Here is a 20,497-nt window from a genome sequence, read left to right on the forward strand (position 1 = left end):
CACATTATTGTTCAGAATAAAATCCAAATGTTTTGCTAGTAGCTTTTCTCTGTTTTGTATAGCCAAGTCTCCGCAAGAGCAGGGAAATTGGTTTGTTTTTTCAAGGTGGCAAGAACAAGAGCATGTTAGTTCTGACTGGACATTTCATACTTCACGAGACCCTCAAATGCAGAACTTAAAATTTCTGAACAATCACACAAGTTGTCGGACACCATACAAGAAAAATGTTCAGCCCAAATGAGGCATCAAGAACAAGCTGCAAGACCATTCTTTTCTTGCAGCCTTGGGAGAGTATGCACAATTCAAAGACAGCAGGATCAGTACCAAATGATTTGGTTTGTTCAGTTTTTGTCTAAGCTCACATTCAGTAACTAGCTGGTTTTCTGTAAAAATCTTTAAATATTGAAACTGCTCATCCTGTTGAGCTGAATTGTACTTTCAGTCCACTATAACTCTAATGCAACAACTACTGTTACAGAAACACTGGGTTCTTGAGGGTTTTGGGTTGAAGCTTTCGATGATTTGTTCATACGCGAGTTCAACATTTCAACATCTGCACCTTGTTACTTTCAAAAATCCAGGGTCGCTCAGCAAAAAAAGTTGAACCTGGATCAAGTTTAGTCACAGTTCAATGTGAAGTCATCCAGCAAGGCTCAACTAATGAAACACAGGCAAATGCACCTGAAGTACCCTGCCTACACGTGAACAGTGTAAGACCTGTCTGCTTCAGCGTTATTGCTGTTGACAAGAAATCTTTCTGTAAAGTCTTCCCACAAATGGGCCTAAAACTGTCTCCGTGGTTCCTGAAGCAACACACCCCAACCAATACAAAGGGTTAGCTTTTTACCATCAAAGGTTAAATGTCTAGATCAGCACGGCTTTGCTAGGAAATTTGATCAATACATTACCTCATCAATTGTTTAGTTGCACTGGCCCATACTCACATGATTCCTGACTTTACCAGCCCATATCACATCACATCTCAACTGTTTCATAAAAATAAATGCTGAAAAAGACAACAGCTAAAAAACTCAGAGCTTACCCTCTCATGGTATTTTATCTCGTAGTCAAGGATGACCCCGTTTGGTTTCTCCGGTGGCAGCCACGACAGACTGAGAGTATCTGAGGTGGAGCGCATCAGATGAACGGTGGGCACTGCTGAAGGTGCTGTGGGTGGACACCGAGAGGAAAGGTTTATATTACACTGGCACTGGGAAGCCACTACATCTGTGAGTTGGGAGGGTGGGTGGGGGGGGGGATCATCGCTTTAAGCTCTGAGGTAGCAAGATTTTATCTTTTGAAGTCTCAAACCATCACAGAGAGATAATTATTACTCAAAATACCTCAACCAGAACGGTTTAAGAAACGCGGTACATGTTTCACCTTCACTGTTGTGCAGTTTATTGATTTGTGAAGCCTGAAAGTGACTCAATTGACACTCATTGTCCCAGGTCCATAAACTGCAGGAAGGTGGATTAAGTGCAGGTTTACTGGAAGAGTAATTACAGACTGTGAAAGGTGCCGAGCAGTTGGTTGATGATGATGCTGCAAATATTAAGAGGCGATGTTGAAAGGTGACATTGTCAGTGATGTAACATGGGGCTGACAGTGGGGATATTCCTGCATTTTTCCCACCTTTCCTGAAACCGGCTCATTAAAATGCCGCTCCAGGTGAGTCTTTCCATCTGTCACTCTGACTGAGCTTGTTCAACAATGTTAACTGTTGATGCTTAGGACACCATGAGCTCATTAAGACGTTCAGTTCACTGGCATTGACTGAACGGAGGATCCACTAACCAGCCTGTTTTATTGAGATGTTAAATGTTATTGATTGGAGTGGCTCTATGAATTAACTTGGTTGGGAGGCACATTCATTGTTATTGACAGATCCTCTTCAACTCACCGGCTTGGTTGGTAGTGATGTTGACTGTGGAGTAGCTCGGTGAGGTGGGGTTCTTCCCGGAGACCCCGTTGACGGCCTGCACCTCGAAGCTGTAGCGCGTGTGAGCCTGCAGGTTCCTCACCACCACCTTCCTCTGCCTCAGCCCCAGCCTGCGAGGAGCGATGTCCACGTTGTCATCGCAGCGCGTGCACGGGATCCGGTCCCTCAGGCATTTCTTACACACCACGTTGTAGACCAGGTCGCTCCTCCCGCCCGTGTCCTCGGGCTCGTCCCACTCCAAGGACAGAGAGGTCTCGTTCACGCTGGATATAACATTGCGCGGCGCTGAGGGGATGGCTGCACACACACACACACACACACACACACACACACACACACATCGGTGTTTAAGAAGGTGGGTAGGCGAAGCAGAAAAACACACAACTGAGGTGTTAGCTACATTCTCTATACAGCGCTCACGTTATCCTCCCTCAATGGTGAGAATGTTTCATAAGACGGCAACAAGAGGTAGTATTTCATGTTCAGAAGGCAGAGAGTGTAATCCTATTCTTTTTATGAAATCCTTTTGCACAAATGAATGTGTTACATTGCTTTACATGCCTCAGACAAATCCTCTGTGTTGAGCAAAGGGCATGAAAACATGTGAAACATAACAATGGGGGGGAAAATCCTCCCCGGTGCGAATAAATAAATCAACACATGCTAAAACAGGAGATAAGCACAGCTCGTCGTGGAAAAGCACAACATTACCAATTCATCACTAAGTATGTAATGTTGTTTAAAGAAACACACACTCCTGTTCAGCTGTAGCTCATGTCCATTTCTATGCATGACCCTTCTTAGTGCTTGTGGAACTTAGCTAATCCACTCATGATAGAAATTCATGTTCCAGTATCAGTATAACCCAAGGCCAACTCGTTTCAATAAGCAGAGGTGCGTTTGGACTGAAGAGTATTTGAAACCTGGATAAAGTATAATAACCACAGAGGGAGGCAACAGAGATTGGCTCAGCGAATGTGCTTTTCATCCTATTACAGCCACAGAGGAGAGAGGGGCTCTACCTTTAAGCTGCCAGCCAGAGAAAGTCTAACCTGTCTCTGGAGTTGGGGGAGGGGATGGAGCGAGGTGGGGTGGGGGAGGTCCCTCAAGCCATCATCTGAAAACTGCCTGTTGTCAGCCGACTCGCCCCGAGCTGCATCTCACTTGCCCTGTCCTTTCTAATTAGGCAGACACAGTTCAGAGTGGAGGCTCTTCTAATTGGACACCCATCTTAAACACACGCTGAGTCCAAGCTGCCGGCCATTGACTGGCCGAGCCGCTCTCTTGTGCAACACACCACCGCCAACACAAAGCACAGGCTGCCTGGCACAGGCTCTGACACACCGCGGGGACAGAACTGTCAGGCCAGTGTTTTTCTGTGTGTGTGCATGTGTGTGTGTTAACGTGTTTAGTCGGCACTGGTCAGTGTCAGAGTTCACAGTGTTCCTGTGACGAGGATCTGGGGAAGACAGTTGTGGGCCGAGTGTGTCACTTAACGTGGCGAAAGGCCCCCGGGGGGGGATTTTACACGGTCAAGGCAGCACATGTCGCTCTCCATCAGCATGACTGCTGGACTCTCGGAGCCCGGTGCATGCACGATGAGCACGGATGCTGCAGTCTGCACCGGCTAACACCAAACACACAGCTTCCAGTTTCATTATTGACGTGCAGCTGCACATTTTGTCATTTGCCATACAGTTGAACTGAGGTCATGAATTCTCTTCTCTTTTTGTCTCAGACAAAAGACACTAAATTGACACTTTTAAAAAAATGTTCAAAACAGAATAAAAAGCTACTTTGTGTTTAAAAAGCAACATGTGTATCCCAGCTGCTTAGCTGCCTGTGTGTGTACACTGGAAGCACAGAGCAACCACAAACTAATATCAAACAGATATTGCACTGATTTATAATAAATGTTACTGAGTAAATTAATTGTAAAATAATCCAATGACAGTAGCTATTAATATAATCTAAATCCACACTCAGTTAAATGCCAGTGTAGAAGGCATCATGATGGCAGAAAACATAATAATTAAGAACTATAATAATCATTTTCTAAATTAATTTCAGACTAAAGGATCAATACATCTAATAATTTCTGGTATTTTACGCAAGTCCCTCTCTGTGTTTTTTTGCAGGATGACTTACTGGTGCAGGCAGAGTCAGGAGGGTCACTGTCAGCGCGGTAGAAGCCACTTTGGCAGGAACAGATATTGGCTCCTCGTGCACTGGTACGACTGTTGGCCGGGCAGGGAGCACAGGATCCCTCCCCAAATTTGGATTTGAAGGTCCCAGGAATGCAAGCTGAGTGGGCGAGAGAGAAAACAAAGAGAACAATAAGAGAAAAAAAAAGAAAAACAATTTTGCTGTCACTTATCTTGAAGACAAGCGGCTGTCACATCCGTCTCAGGACACGAGCCGTACCTGCAGAGCTCAGTATGTACGGAGAGCGTGCTGATACATAAGTGAGAAATGGTGAACCCATAAGCATGAGGTCTTATCTATACATTTGCATCTGTTCTTTCATTCTAACTCTCCTCGCCAGGTGACATTAAGCTCTCCAGAAGAGAGTCGCGATGACAGCAAAGTTTCATGTTGAAGAGGAGGAAAAGGAGGATGAAGATGAAGATAGACTACTGACAGGAGATTGCTGTTGTCAGACAAACAGGGATGGAGAATGCTTCTGAGAAAAGGGATACACCCTAAACCCATCAATCAATGTCTGCTCGGTCCTCAGCTCTCCAAACCACACCACCGAATACAAACAAGTCCTCCACAGGCATGCAGAACAGCTCCATAATAAGCTCGTAAATCAATGCAAATGAAGGGACATCCGACCAGACGTAAATTAGCTGAGGGGAGTTATTAGAAAAATATACAAAGACGATGTGTCCAAGCCTTTAATTTGAATTCCAAAGTGTCGCGCTGAAGGTTGGCTGATATTGAGTCTTAAGGATAAACCAGCATAAGCCCAGACTAAAGAAGGATTCAGATAAAGGGGATTAGCAGCAAAAGGTCTGGATATATCAGCCTCCAGAGCCCCGCGTTTTACTGTTTCCCACATTCCTGACTGGTGGTGTAAAAGTGGGGTCTCTGGCAAACATCTGTCCTGTCAGCGTGAGGGCTCATAAAAGCCAGCCAGTGAGAGAGGGAGTGTGATTAACTAGTTAGGCTAAGTGGTCTTTCAGTTTGAACTCAAGTTCCACCCTAATTCCCAACAATGGCACTTTTAGGAAAATCAGCACGGCTAATGGCCCCACATTGTAGCTCTAAAACCGAGCAATAAAAACCCAAAGAAGATGAGATGAGAATGTACGTTTTTTTTCTCCTCTTATAACTCACAGAGACCTTTAGGCTTTACACACTCTGATCTGATTTATTTTCCTCCGATTAGACAGTGCATCATTACTTTCTTTTATTTGTTTGTTTTCCTCGCTCTTTTTCGAGTGGGAGCTGAATCACCCCACTGTCCTGCTCCAATCCATTAACCTCTTTGGAGGGCACAATGATTTTCCTGTTTTGGATACACTAATGTTTTCCTCTCCCCCTCCATTGTCTCCTTCCTCTCCTTTCTTCCTCTTCTTCTTCTTCTTCTTCTTCACCCTCTCTCCATCTCATGCGGTGTTTGGCTGCGAGCGAGCGAGCGAGCGAACGGCGGGACTGAGGTAAGAAATGAAATGTCTGAGTGATTAATGTTAGCGTGGCAGTGTTGGCTCACGTTGGTCTGAATGGTGTTAATGAGCATGGCCGCCTGTAGATTAACTAACGGGAGGCCGCAGAGGAAATTACACTTCCTCATCGCAACCGCTGGCTGAAGCCCTGGAGAGTTTTTTATCAGGCATTGTCGGCAAGCTTTTAACCTTGAGCCGCCAAATGGCAACGAATGAGCTCTCCGGCTCATGTTAGACACTATTTCTCACGCCCAGGTGAGAGGAGGCTTCGCTTGTCTCTCTTTGACTTCCTGTACCCCTCCCTCTCTTCCTTTTCATTCTTCTCCTTTGGCTTCTGTTCCCGTCCTATCTTTGGCAATTCACACCTCTTAACTCGCGCTATCTCTCTTAATATCGCTCTTCTCTGGACATCCAGCGCCGTTCCTTTCTATTATCTGCGTTTTCCTCACACAAATGCATTGGCTCTCTCTCTATTTTGTGCCTTCCCCGCTATCTTTCTCTTCCCCCCCGTCCTGCTCTCACAATATTTGTATGCTGCTCCTCTCTGCAACACCTCATTAATTCATACTCTCCTCCACCCTCCTTCACCCCCTTTCAGGAGCCACACAATAAATGCAGAGAAGAGGGCACAGACTGAGGTGACTTGCACTGAGCATATAAAGAAGGTTTGGTTAAATAAAAGTCCAAATGTCTGTTAAATACACATACCCTGGCACTGAGTGCTGTCTCCAGAAGGTTCAAAGCCAGCGACACAGGTGCAGGAGCCAACGGGAACCATCCACTCGCCGTCCCCGTTGCAGTACAGCTTCAGCGGAACGGACACCTCCATTGCATTGGTCACGCAGGCCCCCGGAGCGATCACCAAGGAAGTGGCCTCCGCCCCCGTAGCAGTCTCAGGGAAGACGGCGAAATTAGCAATGGTGGTGGAGCACTTTTTGAAGAAAACCCTGACTGAGATGAGAGACATGCAGGCGCCCAGGTCCTGGAAGGCCAGGTAGAAGCCGGCCTTGGAGAGCGGGCCAAAGCTGCGCACTTTGGTGTTGATCCTGCCTGCCTCCAGCAGAGAGAAACTCTCGTCTGGGGCGATAGTATCCACTTTCACATAGGGGTTCTCCCTCCACAGAGGGCTGGTGTCTGTGGCCATGTCCCCCTCTGACTCATAGTAAAACAGATTAAAGGTCTCTTTGCAGGAGCCGGGGATGTTGGGGATGCTGGCGCAGTCGCGGACAGAGAACTTGAGCTCCACGTACACGCGCAGCACGCCCTTCCGCGGGATGAAGTCCGTCCTCAGCCAGTTGTTCTGGTTGGGCTGTCGGACGTTACACACCTGGTAGGTTCTGATGGGGCTCATGGAGTCGTCGTAGCCGCTAACCTCCTCCCACTGTGGAAACAAGAGGGAGAAACACTGTGATGAAACAGGATTAAGACAACAGGAAGATAGGAATAGAGTAGGTTTCAACGCAATCGTATTGATTTAAAGCTGAATTATTTAATGCTCTCTCCTAATGCAACAACAATTTTATTTGTCATCCAGAAGCTACTCAGCTATACAGCAGAAATGTGTTGTTAATTAATATTGAGTAATGTTAACTGCAGTGCATCCTAATGCAAACCAGCCAAGCATAGAGGACACTGAAAACAGTCAAGGGATGTGTGATGCAAACAGAATATCAAATCGCAGCACATGCACAAGGCAACACGTTCCCACAGCGTCTTGTGTACTTGTTGCGCTGCTGCGAGGAATCATTTGCAGCTGAAATGCATGAATCATTCAGAAAATTCCAATCATTACAAACTATTAATAGAAAACATGAGAACACATTTTCACGCATTACGTCTGTTTGACCAACACTTCAGATGCCCCGTCACGTGTCTGTCTCACTTTGTTTAGGACTTCACCAAAGTCTGGCAGCTGGTAGTTACGGCGCAAAGCACAGGCGCACCTACAGGACGCTCACATTCACCGTATCAATGCTGCAGTGCAATCACAACAGCCTCAAGAGGAGATTTACTTTCCATAACATACACATTTGTTATTTGTGCTGAGAGAGATGAGAGTATCAAAGTGTACATTTAAATGGAAACATCTCGTATATCTATAATGCAGGGAGCGAGTTATTTATTAAAATGGCCATCTAAATGCAATACTGCCAGTGTGATTACACCACAGCAGCACTACTGAACACTTGAGGTTACGCAGAATATATTAAATATAGCCTAGATGTATACTCTGTATAAATATATATATATATATATATATATATATATATATATATATATATATATATATATATATTCTTCCATGCCTAGCCTCACATTGTTGTGGCTCATATATATTTACATAATGTAGCTTTGAAAATAGCTATTTAAAGACCAACATGACAAGGACAGGGTTTCTGTCTATGAGTCAACTTTAAAGATCTGACCAACAGCTTTATCTGTAGGTAACACTGATCTTAGTATGTGGTAACTAACATTACAGGCTATGATAAATGACTTCATTGGTCAATAAAATTTAGTCCATTAGGAAATAACCTTGCGAAAAGTCAATCTTGATTTTTTCCCCCCGTAATTCCCTCTTGGACCGAATGCTTCGTTTCCATAACAAATGAGCTCCCCAGAAATTGATTATTTCAACTGGAAGAAAATAATGCATAACTCATCTCATGTCTCTGAGCTCCTGTGCAATTTATTCCCAAACGATGAGCCCAAGAGTCAGCATTAGATGTCGTAAATCACCAGCAACACGTTGATGCACTACCTGACAAATATGATAATTGCTGGCCCCCAAACGTATGGGCTTGTCAGGCCTGAGGAGAGGGGCTGCCTCGCCAGTCGTGACATATGACTTCATGGATGCTAGGGACATTCAGAGCCGGCCCTTGTAGAGAAAAGGAAGGAGCCCGGGCTGCCGACCGTCGTTTCCATGGAAACCCACCATTTCCATTGACTGACTTTGCGCTCACGTAGCGAAGACAAATTACACTGGCCAGGAGTGGGGGAGGTCTGTCAGGCTGTTAGCCCTGGGGTCAAATTCATGTTGTTTTATTTTCTCACCATTCCTATAGGGGGGTATCAACTGAAAACCTTAATTTCTGCCCGTAATGCGCTCTTGGGCCCATATTATAAAAGACACAGACACATGCTTTCAATTATCTGCCTCTATATCCTGCAAGATAGAGCCTAGTACCTTATAGTCCTGACACACTGGGGGTTTGCTTTGTGTGTCTGTGTGTTTGTTTGTTTGTTTAGAGTAGCCTACAACATGCACAGACTTTATGCAGTTTTTCTAGAAGCTTCTTTACATTGTGTAAATACAAAAAGTCTCAGCATTTCTCCACACAATGTCACACGGTGTGGTTCTCATTTGCTTTTAGTGTCCAAGAAAAGCAAACATACACTGCAAAAACAAAGATATAAAACAGTAGGAGGTGTGCTGTTCAAGGCAAACTGGGCTCTATTAACAAGCAAATGGAACAAATGTTGTAAAAGAGAGAGAGAAGAAGAAAAAGAAAAAAAGCTAAACACACACACACGCACACATTAACTCACCCCACTCTCTGGGAACGTGGTCCAAGCCAGCTCTGTGGTTGCCCACCGACTGTCCATAAGGGTTTCTGCAAATTAAGAGTAGGAGGAAGGTTGACAAAACTGAATTAAATGGTGTGAGGAACAAAAAACCAAATCATTACACAGCATTTAAGACCACACACACACAAGTTCTCGCTGCCTAACAAAGGATGCAGGTAAAAGTTCCTCTCCTTCTCTTCTCTTTCACAACTTCCACCCACTTGCACTCAGTTTTTGAAAGCACTGACAATCGTGGCATGTTTGTGATGCCTCCTAATTAAGGCCTACTGTGTGTGTGTGTGTGTGTGTGTGTGTGTGTGTGTGTGTGTGTATGTGCACTTCTTTCATATTCATTTGTGGTGCTAAGAACAAAGCATCCTCCAAGATGCCTTCAGTGGGAAATATTCCATTAGCAAGCACCGGTTCAGACAGGTCACATAAGCACAAGGAACTGTAATGTTACACATTTCGGGGCAGGCTTTCACCTGAAAACACCCCGCAGCTACGGAAACGCGTTGCCTTTTTCGCCTCGGCGTTGTCAGATCTGTGCTAACAGGTGATCTGAGCAACGTGTCCTTCAGATCGCCGCTTTTTTACAACTTCGCAGGGAGGTGAGAGCCGGGCCAGACGATCACAAGAGAAGCTGAGAATAAAACAGCAGGATCAATGGGAGATTGTTGTGTCAGCCTGTCAATCAGCTGTCACCTGAGTGGTGGTCCAGCGAGCTCATCGCACCTTAGAGGAAGACGAAGAAAAAGAAGTGGCCCCCTCTGTGGGTTTTTTTTTAACATACAGCTGTGGACACGTTTGGCTCCCATTGCTCCATTGTTGTTAGCACATAATTACTGAAACAATTACACTTTCTTCATGGAGACTCAATGACATGACGCCTGCTGTGCACCATTTGCTCACAAGTTGTTGATAACGGCGCTAAAGGATGGTGTGAGAGGGTAAACAAATAGCATGGCCCTGTGTCGAACAGCAGTAACACTCCTTCCAAGGCACATGGCTTTGTTCTGCTCCCACAATGCTGATGGTTGGCATTTTGCTTTAAAGACTGAGAACAGTGCGGTTATAGAAAAAAAAAGAGTCTGTCCTTGGCTTTAGAGTGTCAATAATAAAAGTTGTTTGACTGAGTGTGTAGATCACTGGTCCATCTGTAGCCGCTGAGCTACAGTTATGCACAGTGTTTACAGTCTGTGCTCTGTGTTCATTAGAGAAACCACAATGGCTTTTCTTCTTTTCAGAGGATGAGAGATAATGAATAGTGATCCGTATCCAACAGGATAGATTACATCTGTGGTTTTCTACTGTGTGTCGTGGAGAGCCAAGAGAAATCTAACCAAAGACAGTAAAAAGGCACTGATCATATTAGAACTAAATGGCACGATGGGTGTTTTCGAGTGCATCATGTGGTCACACTCACACTGCATTTATAGATCAGACCAAAAGCAAGTACTAAGACTTTCTGTGGTGTTCTTAGTTTCTGTTTGTTAATGGGAGCAGGATCTGACAAAGTGGTGTTTGATGTGCAACGATAAACATATGAAGTGATCCCCTTCATAATGATCCCAAGTTTGGTTGATCATTGTCCATCATGGTCAGAGGATGATCCAAAAACACACTGATCCATGTTCAATGACAGAATAAACACACAGATATGTCGCACTTAGATGAGAAGCATGATGCCGCTCCCTTTAGAAAAGTGGCAAACTCCAGCCAGCCCACATTATACAGTTTTTTACTTTAATCTATGAATAAAAGAACACAAAGTGTAAAAACAACAAATCACCCACTATAAATGGCATGCAAGTCATTACTTTGACCTTCAGTTTTTGTACAGATTCAACCAACATCTAACATTAAATGCTAAACTTAATACTTGGTATTTTGTTTCCTTTAGGACGGAGCCATGCTCGCTTCTTCCTCATGTTTTCAGGTTTTACGCTAAAGTATGTTAGCTGGCCGATGGTTGTAGCTTCATATTTAGCAGGCAGACTAACCTGCAACGGGATCGGACCAGTTAAATGGCCATTTGTGTTGTTTATGTTTGGATTTTTGTACAAATCAATCAACATTTCGAGTGTTCATTAATTATCCTGTAGTGTTCCCAGGAGCTGGATTTAGTTCCCTCCAGACAGAGGCAGGCCTCCTTTCCCCCCCGCCTGTTCCCAGCCTTTATGTTAAGCTAAGCTAACTGGCTGCCAGCCACGGCTGCATGTTTAGACCACAGACAGACTGATATTGATCTTCTCATCTAAACCTCTGGCGAGAGCGTGAATATAAGGCTGAATGTTTCCTTTGACTAATGTGCAGCTGCAGCATGATTCTCTGTGATTTACTGCATAAATTCATGCTGGGGCATTATGAATTCCCACTTTTCACCATTAAGAAGTGATCAACTCTCTCTGGGGTTATGTGTTTAGCTAATGCTCGACAGATCATCGACTGCCACGTGTGACTGGTGGATCATGCAGCAACATGTATATGAGCATCAGGGCAATATTTCTATTAGGGCAGCTACAGTTTTGATTTTAAGCTAATTTTTGGCTCTGAAATGTACTTTTCATTGTAACTTCATTTGGCGGCATATTAGTGTATTAAGTATTTGAATTAACAATCATTAAGTGACGAGCCATTAAGCATTAAGTCATCACATTTACACTCACAGCAACTCCGTCATTTCTTAATGGGGAGCAACAGGAGTCAGGCATTAGTTAAACATGTGATTGTGATTGTGGCCTTGAACAGAAATATTTTATGTGCAGATAACAGTGTTTTAAGAGGGGGAAAGTGGGCTGCTGGGCTGGAATTAATAGACGACTACTGCTGCATAAAGTCTTTTAATCTAAAAAGGAAAAAGAAAGTGGCTCCCTCCATATTTGTTAACAATGGAAATTACATTTTTCTTCAGCATTTTATTTAATCAGTCACATTTATGCACAAAGAAACTGTGCATTAACTGACAGGGCTATGAATACAAAAGCAAGCCCTGACAGTCATTTATAAAAGCATTCTCCCACTTACATTAGTGTGCATAAGGACATGAGCGACAGCAGTTAATAACCACGCTTGTCGAGCCCAAATATACGTCTGTGAACAAGGTTGTTTTACTGATTAGCACGACTTCAGCCACAGACGAGGAACTAATCAGTGAAATCAGCGGCTGTTGTCTTTGCTTGGCTACACTCTGCCCTCGGTGGCACACAGCTGAGTGAACACTCCCGGGCTACTTGCTGCTGCCGCTGCTGATCCATGGATGCAGCCCCTCCCCTGGGTCCCTGATCTGGTCCGTCGCCCCGTCCCTTCTCTCTCTTCTGGCGCCCAGAGGCAACACAGAGAGAATCACTGAGCCTCAGCTAAGCAGAAGTTTGAAGCTGCTGCTCCTTTAACCAGGCTTCACCTCACACAAAGCACACACATGGGGGCAGCAGGGGTGACCATCCTACATCTGTAGAGGCTGGGTTCAAGCCCCCGTGTAAGCAGGATTTCACCCTGCCCAGGCATTCTTGATCAAAGAGCCTAATCCCAAGCAGCTCTGCAGGTGCGAGCCTGCATCCTGACCTTCGACCTCCACGTGAAGCAGGAGAAGGAGAATTTCTCTATCAACATCTTACAGAAACGCGGCGTTCTCACAAAATGCCAAACCAGCCAGCAGGAGAGAACGACAGCATGTATCTCCAAGCTGAACATCTGAGTCCAGGCTGACGTTGCCTCTGAAGCACTAACATTTCATTAGGAAAAAAAGCTTTTCGTTCAGCTACGACTCCCTCCACCAAAGTGTGATATCGTCAACTCACTAAATCCCAGAAACCGGTTAAGACTGAAAAAGATCCCATTTGTTCCACAGTTCTCTCGCTTTCCTGTTAAATTTACAATGCCTCTGAGATTGCCTCGCTCCTATAACTCAAATCCAGAAATCTCCCCCCTCTCTCATAAAAACTACAGCAGCGGTGGAGTCATTCTGCCCCTGGGGTAAGAAAACAATGTTGCAGTGGGAACTTTAGAGCATCACCACCAGTGGCATTTACTGATTTTTTTTTTTTTTTTTTTCCTTGATCGCCCGCTGGAGCCAAAATGCCACACAACTCTGCATTCTCAGTGCGCTTTGGGGAGCTCACACATGCTAATGTTTTATTCACTTTGTGAGAGCGGGTGCATCATGAAAGGGAGGCCTCGCCTTGTACTACACTGACACTCACTGCCAACAAGCAAACATATGAAATATTAACAGCCAAACATCATCATCAGTGATCGGAGCATGATCAAATGTGCGGCTATAAATATGTGTAACCAAAAAAACAAACCTGGTGTTTTTGTTTTTGTCTTAAAAAATGTCACTCAAAGAAAGAAAGGGTTTGTTTGTTACTGTTTGGAGAACAGTGGAGTGTGATGCTCAGTTTCACGACTGATGAGCGTTTTTTGAACAAGTCAAGCTGACCTAATTCAATCTCTCTTCAGGCCTGCCTGCATCTGTTTTTACAGGTCAACAAATTACTATTCTTGTTGATATTCTGATACAGAAACCAGGGAGACATAAATGAAATCTTCCTATGACCACACACATGCTGTAGATCATTCCTCAAAAATGCTTTCTGAGTGGTCATCCATCTGCTTTATGGGCTTTTAAAATAGGAGTACAGTAAACGCTGACTGTAAATGAGATTAATACAGCATAAAAATGTCACAATAGCTGAAGCTTTTACTGCAGTGTGTTGGTGCGAACTGGAGATAAGTCATCACTGTAGCTTTTGGAAATAAACACACACACACTTCAAGTTGCAGTCCAGCTTGCATCATCCATGCGCAAACACTTGCCAGTCTGAAAAAACAAATTTCAGATTCAAGCCATGTGGTGAAATCCACTGAGCAAGCAGCAAAATAACGACATGTAACATATATTAAAAAAAAAAGAAGAGGCCTCCCTTTTCTCCCTCTCATTTAAAACCATCCGCTCATCTGCCCTTCATGTTTATCCTCAGAGGACAAACATTAGTTAACCCCTGAGCTGTGAGTAACAGTTAGTGGTGAGGTTGGGGGGAAACGGGACTGATCATCTCGCCGTGAGAGAGCCCACTGGGACTTGGAGTGCTTGCTGCCGCTGCATTGATTTACTTGCTGACACCAGAATTGATGAGGGATCAGGCTGGCCACGGTCCAGGAGAGGCAGATTGGACAGGGGAGGGGGGGGGAAAGGGAAGGAGGGAGGGAGGCAAGGCAGAGAAATGTAGCTACAGCTCAGAGAGGGAGAGTCGCTGGGTGGGGAGCAGAGCTGGGCGAGGGTGGGCTTCTCCCTGGAGCAACAGTCCCTCGATCATGGAGAGAGAGGGAGGGAGGGAGGGAGAGAGAGAGAGAGAGGGAGCCTTGGGGACTGGTGCATACTTGTTAAGCCATTGACCTTTAATTCACACTTGTCATCTAATATATTTCACATGTGTGTCCCTGTGGCGCTCCAGGGGCCGGGATTGATCCGCTCTGGTCTGTGTTTAAGCGTCCACACAGCACTGATTGGTGCCTGAACTCAACAGCCCGTTTTAATGCTTTGACATGCATCATATGAGGAGTCAGTGTGGGAGCTGTTTCACAGTGAGAGTGGAGGAGGAATCCACCACCAGCAACACCAACACCACCACCACCACCACCCTCTCCCTCTCTCCCTCTGTCTCTCTGGTGTGAATCTAACCTGGGGTGGTGGTGGAGGAGAGAGGAATGGGGGCTTAGGTAGGCATCCTCACTCATCTTGTGGGTGTGACAACAACAGGGACAATAGCAACAGGGACAGTCCTTCAGCCGCAATGGAAACACTGGGATGTCATCACACACACAGACACACACACACACACCTAACACACTGCCACACGCAGAGGGAACGGGCCGCGCTGATGCATGTGTACATGGATTACAATCAGAGAGCTAATTGATGCATATTTAACATATTGGATTGTTAATAGGAGCTTTAATTGGGATAAACATGCACATGCGTCTCGCGCGCAGGTCTCGTTACACCTATGGAAACAGCTGGACTGATGTGGGAGCAGATTGAAACTGACGTGATGCGCTGACCCCAGCATTATTAAACTGTCAGAAATATAAACCAACACCACTGTGTCCACTCCTTGCTATCCGTGGGTTTCCTTATGTTAATGGCATTTTTTTTTAAAATCATTATTATTTTATTTATTTATTTCTACCTTAGGGACAATAGCGTGTTTCATGATCAAATCCTAATCCATCCATTGTTCATCTGCGGGAAACAAAAGTAGTGATAAAAGCAGAGAGCGACATACCTTCTACAGCCAGCACCGCGGGGACAATGAGGCTGCACACCCACAGCAAGTAATCCATTGTCATAAAACAGGCTTTTGCAACATGAAGAAAGGTGTGGAGACTGGACCCTCCGGATGGATGGAGACTCAAACACGGAGCCCCGCAGCTGAGCTTTTTGTTCCTCGCCCCATTCGCATGTCTTCCTCGGACAGAGGGGCTGTCTCTCTCACCGCCCCATTCCTCCACAATCCTCCTCACACGAAATAATAACCGAGCGCGTCTCTGCGTTGCATTCAATCAGGTCCCGGTTCGTCCGCTGCTACACTGCTCTCACATTGTCTTTGTATGTGACTTTACCGACACCGACCCCCTGTCCAGGGGCGCATCTCCGGGCTGCTGCTGCTCTCTCCCCGCGGGCAGAGGACTGGACTCCGGGCTACGAGGTGGCCTGTGTCCGCACAGCAGCGAGCGTGTGTGTGTGTATGGACGTGTGTGTGTGTGTGTGAGTGTGTAGTCCACTTTGACCAACTCCGTGTAGCTGTTGCTCCACTGTGAGGGATGTGCGTCGGAATGGCAACACTGAGGAGACAAGAAGGGGGCTGGGGGCTCAGGCTCAGGTGAAGCCTGCACCGCCCACCTCAAGCTTCCGGTCAAGATTTTCAAATTAATAGCACACGAATTTCTATAGCCTTGTAGAAGTCTGTCATTGGGATTCATATGATTATTTATGTAGCGAGTTGTAACACACATAGCCTACATATCATATTCTGTTTTTTTGTGTAGGCTATTGGGCTATTGACTGCATGATATACATATTGTCCAAATATCTCTATATCTATTTAGCTACCTGATGGGATGTTTTATCGTATTTTATCAAAACAGGAGGGCCTAATAGGCTATTGAATACATAGCCTGATCGTTATTTTATTCTTATAGGCTATAATAAAATAGATAACATGTAAAGCAGCTGTTTTACCTCCGCAGAGTGTAATGACCATTCTTCTTAATTCTTCATTATTGCTTTGTATCATTTTGAACTATCGATGATTATGAAATTAAATAATTTTTGTGAACCCCATTGGAAATATGTTTAGTTATAAAATGTAGACAGGCCTATACTAACACACCTTTGCAAGGAATTCTGGCCCCCCTGAAAGAATACTAAAGTGGGCCCCTGACCTTTCCACTTTTTTTCTTAGACTACGTATGTAGATTATAATTTTTTATTTAGCCTACTTTGTTTTGATGCTAATGCAGCATTACTATGAGTAGTATTAGTCAGGGTCTTATGCAGAATAATTCAGTCATATAAAGATTAGACTACTGGGGGTTTTTGTGGGCCCTATGGGCTCTGGGCCCCTAGAATTATCATCACCTTTCTCCCTACACAACGGCCCTGCTAACACACAATATTAAATAGCCTATATGTTAAACATACAACCACCTTAATTGTGATTGTGTCACAACACAATTACCCTAAACAGTTTGTGATTGTCATGGCTTCTCATTCAAGGGTTGTAATCATTGTGAAATGATACTTCTTGTAACAAACTGTTTATCACAGAACAAGATGAGTCACACTAAGGACACAGCAGCTGTTTTGCCCTGTGAATGAAGATGACCTCATCCCCGTCAGTGACGTCACAGCAGCTGTTTTACATCACCAGTAAAAGTCTGTCATCACTGACTGGGGTGATCAGCTCGATTAGTAATTAGGTGATAATCAATTCTGAGAAAATACGTGTGACGCATTCACGCACACACACAAACACACACACACACACACACACACACACACACACACACACACGCACACACACACACACACACACACACTCACACACACTCACACAAAAACATATTGCTTTTATTTTGAAGTCCCCACAACCAGACTACCGGCTTTCTCCTGGATGTTGGTGTTTGGTTTGATGCAGCTGGCGGGCAGGAGGAGGAGGAGGGGGGGGGGGGGTAGTGGCGGAGGAGGAGGAGAGGGTGAGGAGGTGGGAGGAGGACATGGAGAGAGGAGGGGGCGGCTGGTCGGTCGGTTGGTTGGTTGGTCGGTTGGTTGGCCGGCAGACTGAGGCAGAGCTTGTCCGTCCTGGCAGCAGGTAACACCGGCCTGGACTGTGCGCTCTCTCCGCCGCTGAGCACCGATCAATCCTGGCATTAAATGGACTGTGGTCGCATTGGCGGAGAACATCAATACGGGCTTTGATAAAAATTCATAGACAGCGCCTCCCGCGGGTTTACTGAGTGGCCTTTGAGGCTGATCCTGCATAATAATCAGAAGTGATTTAAGGTGAGCTCGCTGATTTTAACAAAGCAAACCCCACAGATTTTACTTTGTCTTATGAGGTGAACAAAACCACCCGTTTGATCAATCTCACAAACAAAGTCTTATTGTGGACCTGCACTGGTACCACAGACAGCTCAATAGTCACAGCAAGAGTCCCACAGGAAACAACTGCTGGAACATACAGTAGGTGTTTTTTCAGTGGGGAAGGTTTGTGAAAGACAGATACAGTTGACTACCCATCAAAGTGATATCTTAAGGGTGAAGCGGTGTCTCGACAGACTGCCTGCCCTCATTAGTTCATGCCATACTTTGACCTTTTGCAGTCTCTGTCCCACAGTCTCTCCTTTTAGGTCCCTTTCCATCAGACCCGCTCAGACCCTTTGTCCCTCCAGCTGAGACTGTGTGTGAGCTGGCTGGTGTAGTAGCTCAGCTCGGGGACAAGGCTCCCCTTCACACTGCTAATTCATCCGTCTGTGTGTCTCCACTCCCACTGCTTAAGCCTTCCCACCCCCCCTCTTGCTTGCCCCGTCACCCACAACACCACCCCCATCCATCCCACACAGGAACACACACGTACACATGCAAAGCTCCCCCCCTCACTGACCCACCCCCCAAAAAAAGGCCCTCTGTGCTGCAAACTGAAGACGCCCCCCACCTCCCTCTCACCGCCTCCAAATCTTCACCCACACACACAAACACCCCTACTACTTCCAAGTAACTTCCCCATCACCTCCACCCCCCAAAAGTTTCTTTTGTCCCCGAGGCTTTGTGCACTAATTAACTACAGTTCAGTTCCCAGCAGGCTTGGGTCAGCCTCCACTACTGAAACCAGTGATGGACAGCTCTCTTTAACCAGCCCACATTCAAGCTGAGACAAAAAGGACCAAAAAACAGGGACAGACACTGTCCCTCGTTGGTACAGTCACCGTGCACGGGACATGCACAGTGCAGAAACCATCCCTGCTTGAGTGCGTGTGTGGCTCTCATTTGTTAAACATCCTTCAAAGCTTGCTTGTTTGTGTGTTTTTATGAGGTTCCTCAGAGACTAAGAGAGGGTTTAAGTAAGAAAAATTACAAACCTGCTCATGAATTCAGCTTCATAACATTCATTGAATTCCCACAGTATCTTAAAGTAGCCTACACAGTGCAGAGCCCAATTTCAACCTATTAATGGGTAAAAAAAAATCCAATAAAACTGCCATGTTCATTCTTCATCTTATTTTGAAATATCCTGACAAGCCTGCTTTTGACTGATGGAGATTGCAGAGAGAGCCAAGCCTGTTATATTTACTTTCCCCCTGTGGAGGGGAAAAAAGAAGAGTGTGATTGTATCTTTGACTGAGAGGAGACTCCATGCAGTCAAGCGTTTCAAGTTCATCTTCACCTCAAGTGTTGTCCAGTGCAACCTTTCACCCTGCTCCGACATGATGAACTGGCAGTCAAATCCCAAGCTTTTGAGTTGCTGACTGGACTTGGACTTGGTGTGTGTGTATGTGCTTCAGTTGTTGCCGCGACAGGTGGAATAAGGGATTGCTGCTCTGGAGAGTCTTACCATCCCTGCTGCAGATGAGAAATCAGTTCTCGGGCTCAGGGGGAAAAATACATATTTTACAGAGCATGGAGAGGAGACATGAAGAGTCAAGGATGAGGTGGAAGGAATGAAAATTAGCTCTGTGGGACAGTGGTGTTAAGCTGACAGGAAGGGATGACAGAAGCCAGACTGTCTGCTGCAAGCTACTCGTGAATTATGGAGTCTGTCCAGTCCAGCGCGCTGCGAGTATGATAAACACGCATGTGCGCACAGAACTATGTGCATATGTAGCACATGTAGATTTATGGGAGAAGCCCGCAGCCATTTTTCTATTAGTTTTACGTGAACGCAGCAAGTTCCTCACTGATGTTTATGCTCTACGCGTGTTGTATATTTCTCAGTTTTGCACTTAAAACACCTATCAGTGGAATAAAAATGTCAGGAATAAAAAACTACAACCCATAATTATTATGCAGCACATTCTTCCCAGATGCATAATTTACATTACAGTAATATCCTACAGCAGGGAACAAATGGCTTATGTGAGACAGTCAGAGGAACGGCTCCAAAAAGATCTTGTTCAATCCATGAAAGAATAACCAAAGGTAAAGGTATCATTTAGATTTAAAAGAGATTCATTTCACCTATAAGTGAAAGTAATGAACTGGACTAAAAGTAGTAATTTCAACCCCCTTTAGTATCTGTGGTGGTGCTTTTGATAAGATGTCATGATCGTCATCAGCAGAGACAGAGCTCAGTCACATTTTTATCTACATTTCCGTGGCGACAGGACAAGACCATGTGATTGAATCAGAAGCTCCACCGCAGCCACTTATTAAAAGGACCTCGCATTGCGAATGTTTGACAAATGGCCGACAATGAACTCTGAACTTCAGAGTTCAGCTCGCAGCAAGCCAATTAAACATGACCTATGATTTAAAGCGGTAGTCTGACACTTTGAGGAATACACTTAACTCACGTCATCCAGAGAAAAAAATCGATGCAACTCACATCTGTTACCATCACAGTTTTCCCCCCTTTGGTGAAATAGTGTGACAGAGAATAGCTTCATATTTACTCCACAGAGAGAGTGGTATCAATCTTTTCATCTAACTCTCAGCGAGGGGGTGAAGAGCGTTTCTCAAGATTTATATAAGAATTACATTATTTCATTTGAAATGTGAAGCCTCTGTAGGTCACAGTGAAAACATTAACACTAT

At 45.1% G+C, this 20,497-nt stretch overlaps 1 protein-coding gene across 1 annotated transcript in view; it reads right to left on the minus strand.

The window, feature by feature from the left end:
- The window catches only part of ephb3a (eph receptor B3a), a 29,290-nt gene extending 13,166 nt beyond the window's left edge, over positions 1-16,124 (minus strand). The window contains exons 1-6 of the mRNA XM_085804439.1: positions 15,471-16,124; positions 9,166-9,230; positions 6,322-6,994; positions 4,091-4,246; positions 1,904-2,239; positions 1,043-1,167 (exon numbers count right to left, since the gene is read on the minus strand). Of these exons, the coding sequence (XP_085660565.1) occupies positions 1,043-1,167; positions 1,904-2,239; positions 4,091-4,246; positions 6,322-6,994; positions 9,166-9,230; positions 15,471-15,534 (1,419 nt within the window). The 5' untranslated portion in view covers positions 15,535-16,124. The remainder of the gene's footprint in view (positions 1-1,042; positions 1,168-1,903; positions 2,240-4,090; positions 4,247-6,321; positions 6,995-9,165; positions 9,231-15,470) is intronic.
- Between the last annotated feature and the right edge of the window lie 4,373 nt (positions 16,125-20,497).

The sequence above is a fragment of the Trachurus japonicus genome, chromosome 17 (assembly GCF_045865225.1).
Source record: "Trachurus japonicus isolate A0001 chromosome 17, Traja_1.0".
NCBI lineage: Eukaryota > Metazoa > Chordata > Actinopteri > Carangiformes > Carangidae > Trachurus > Trachurus japonicus.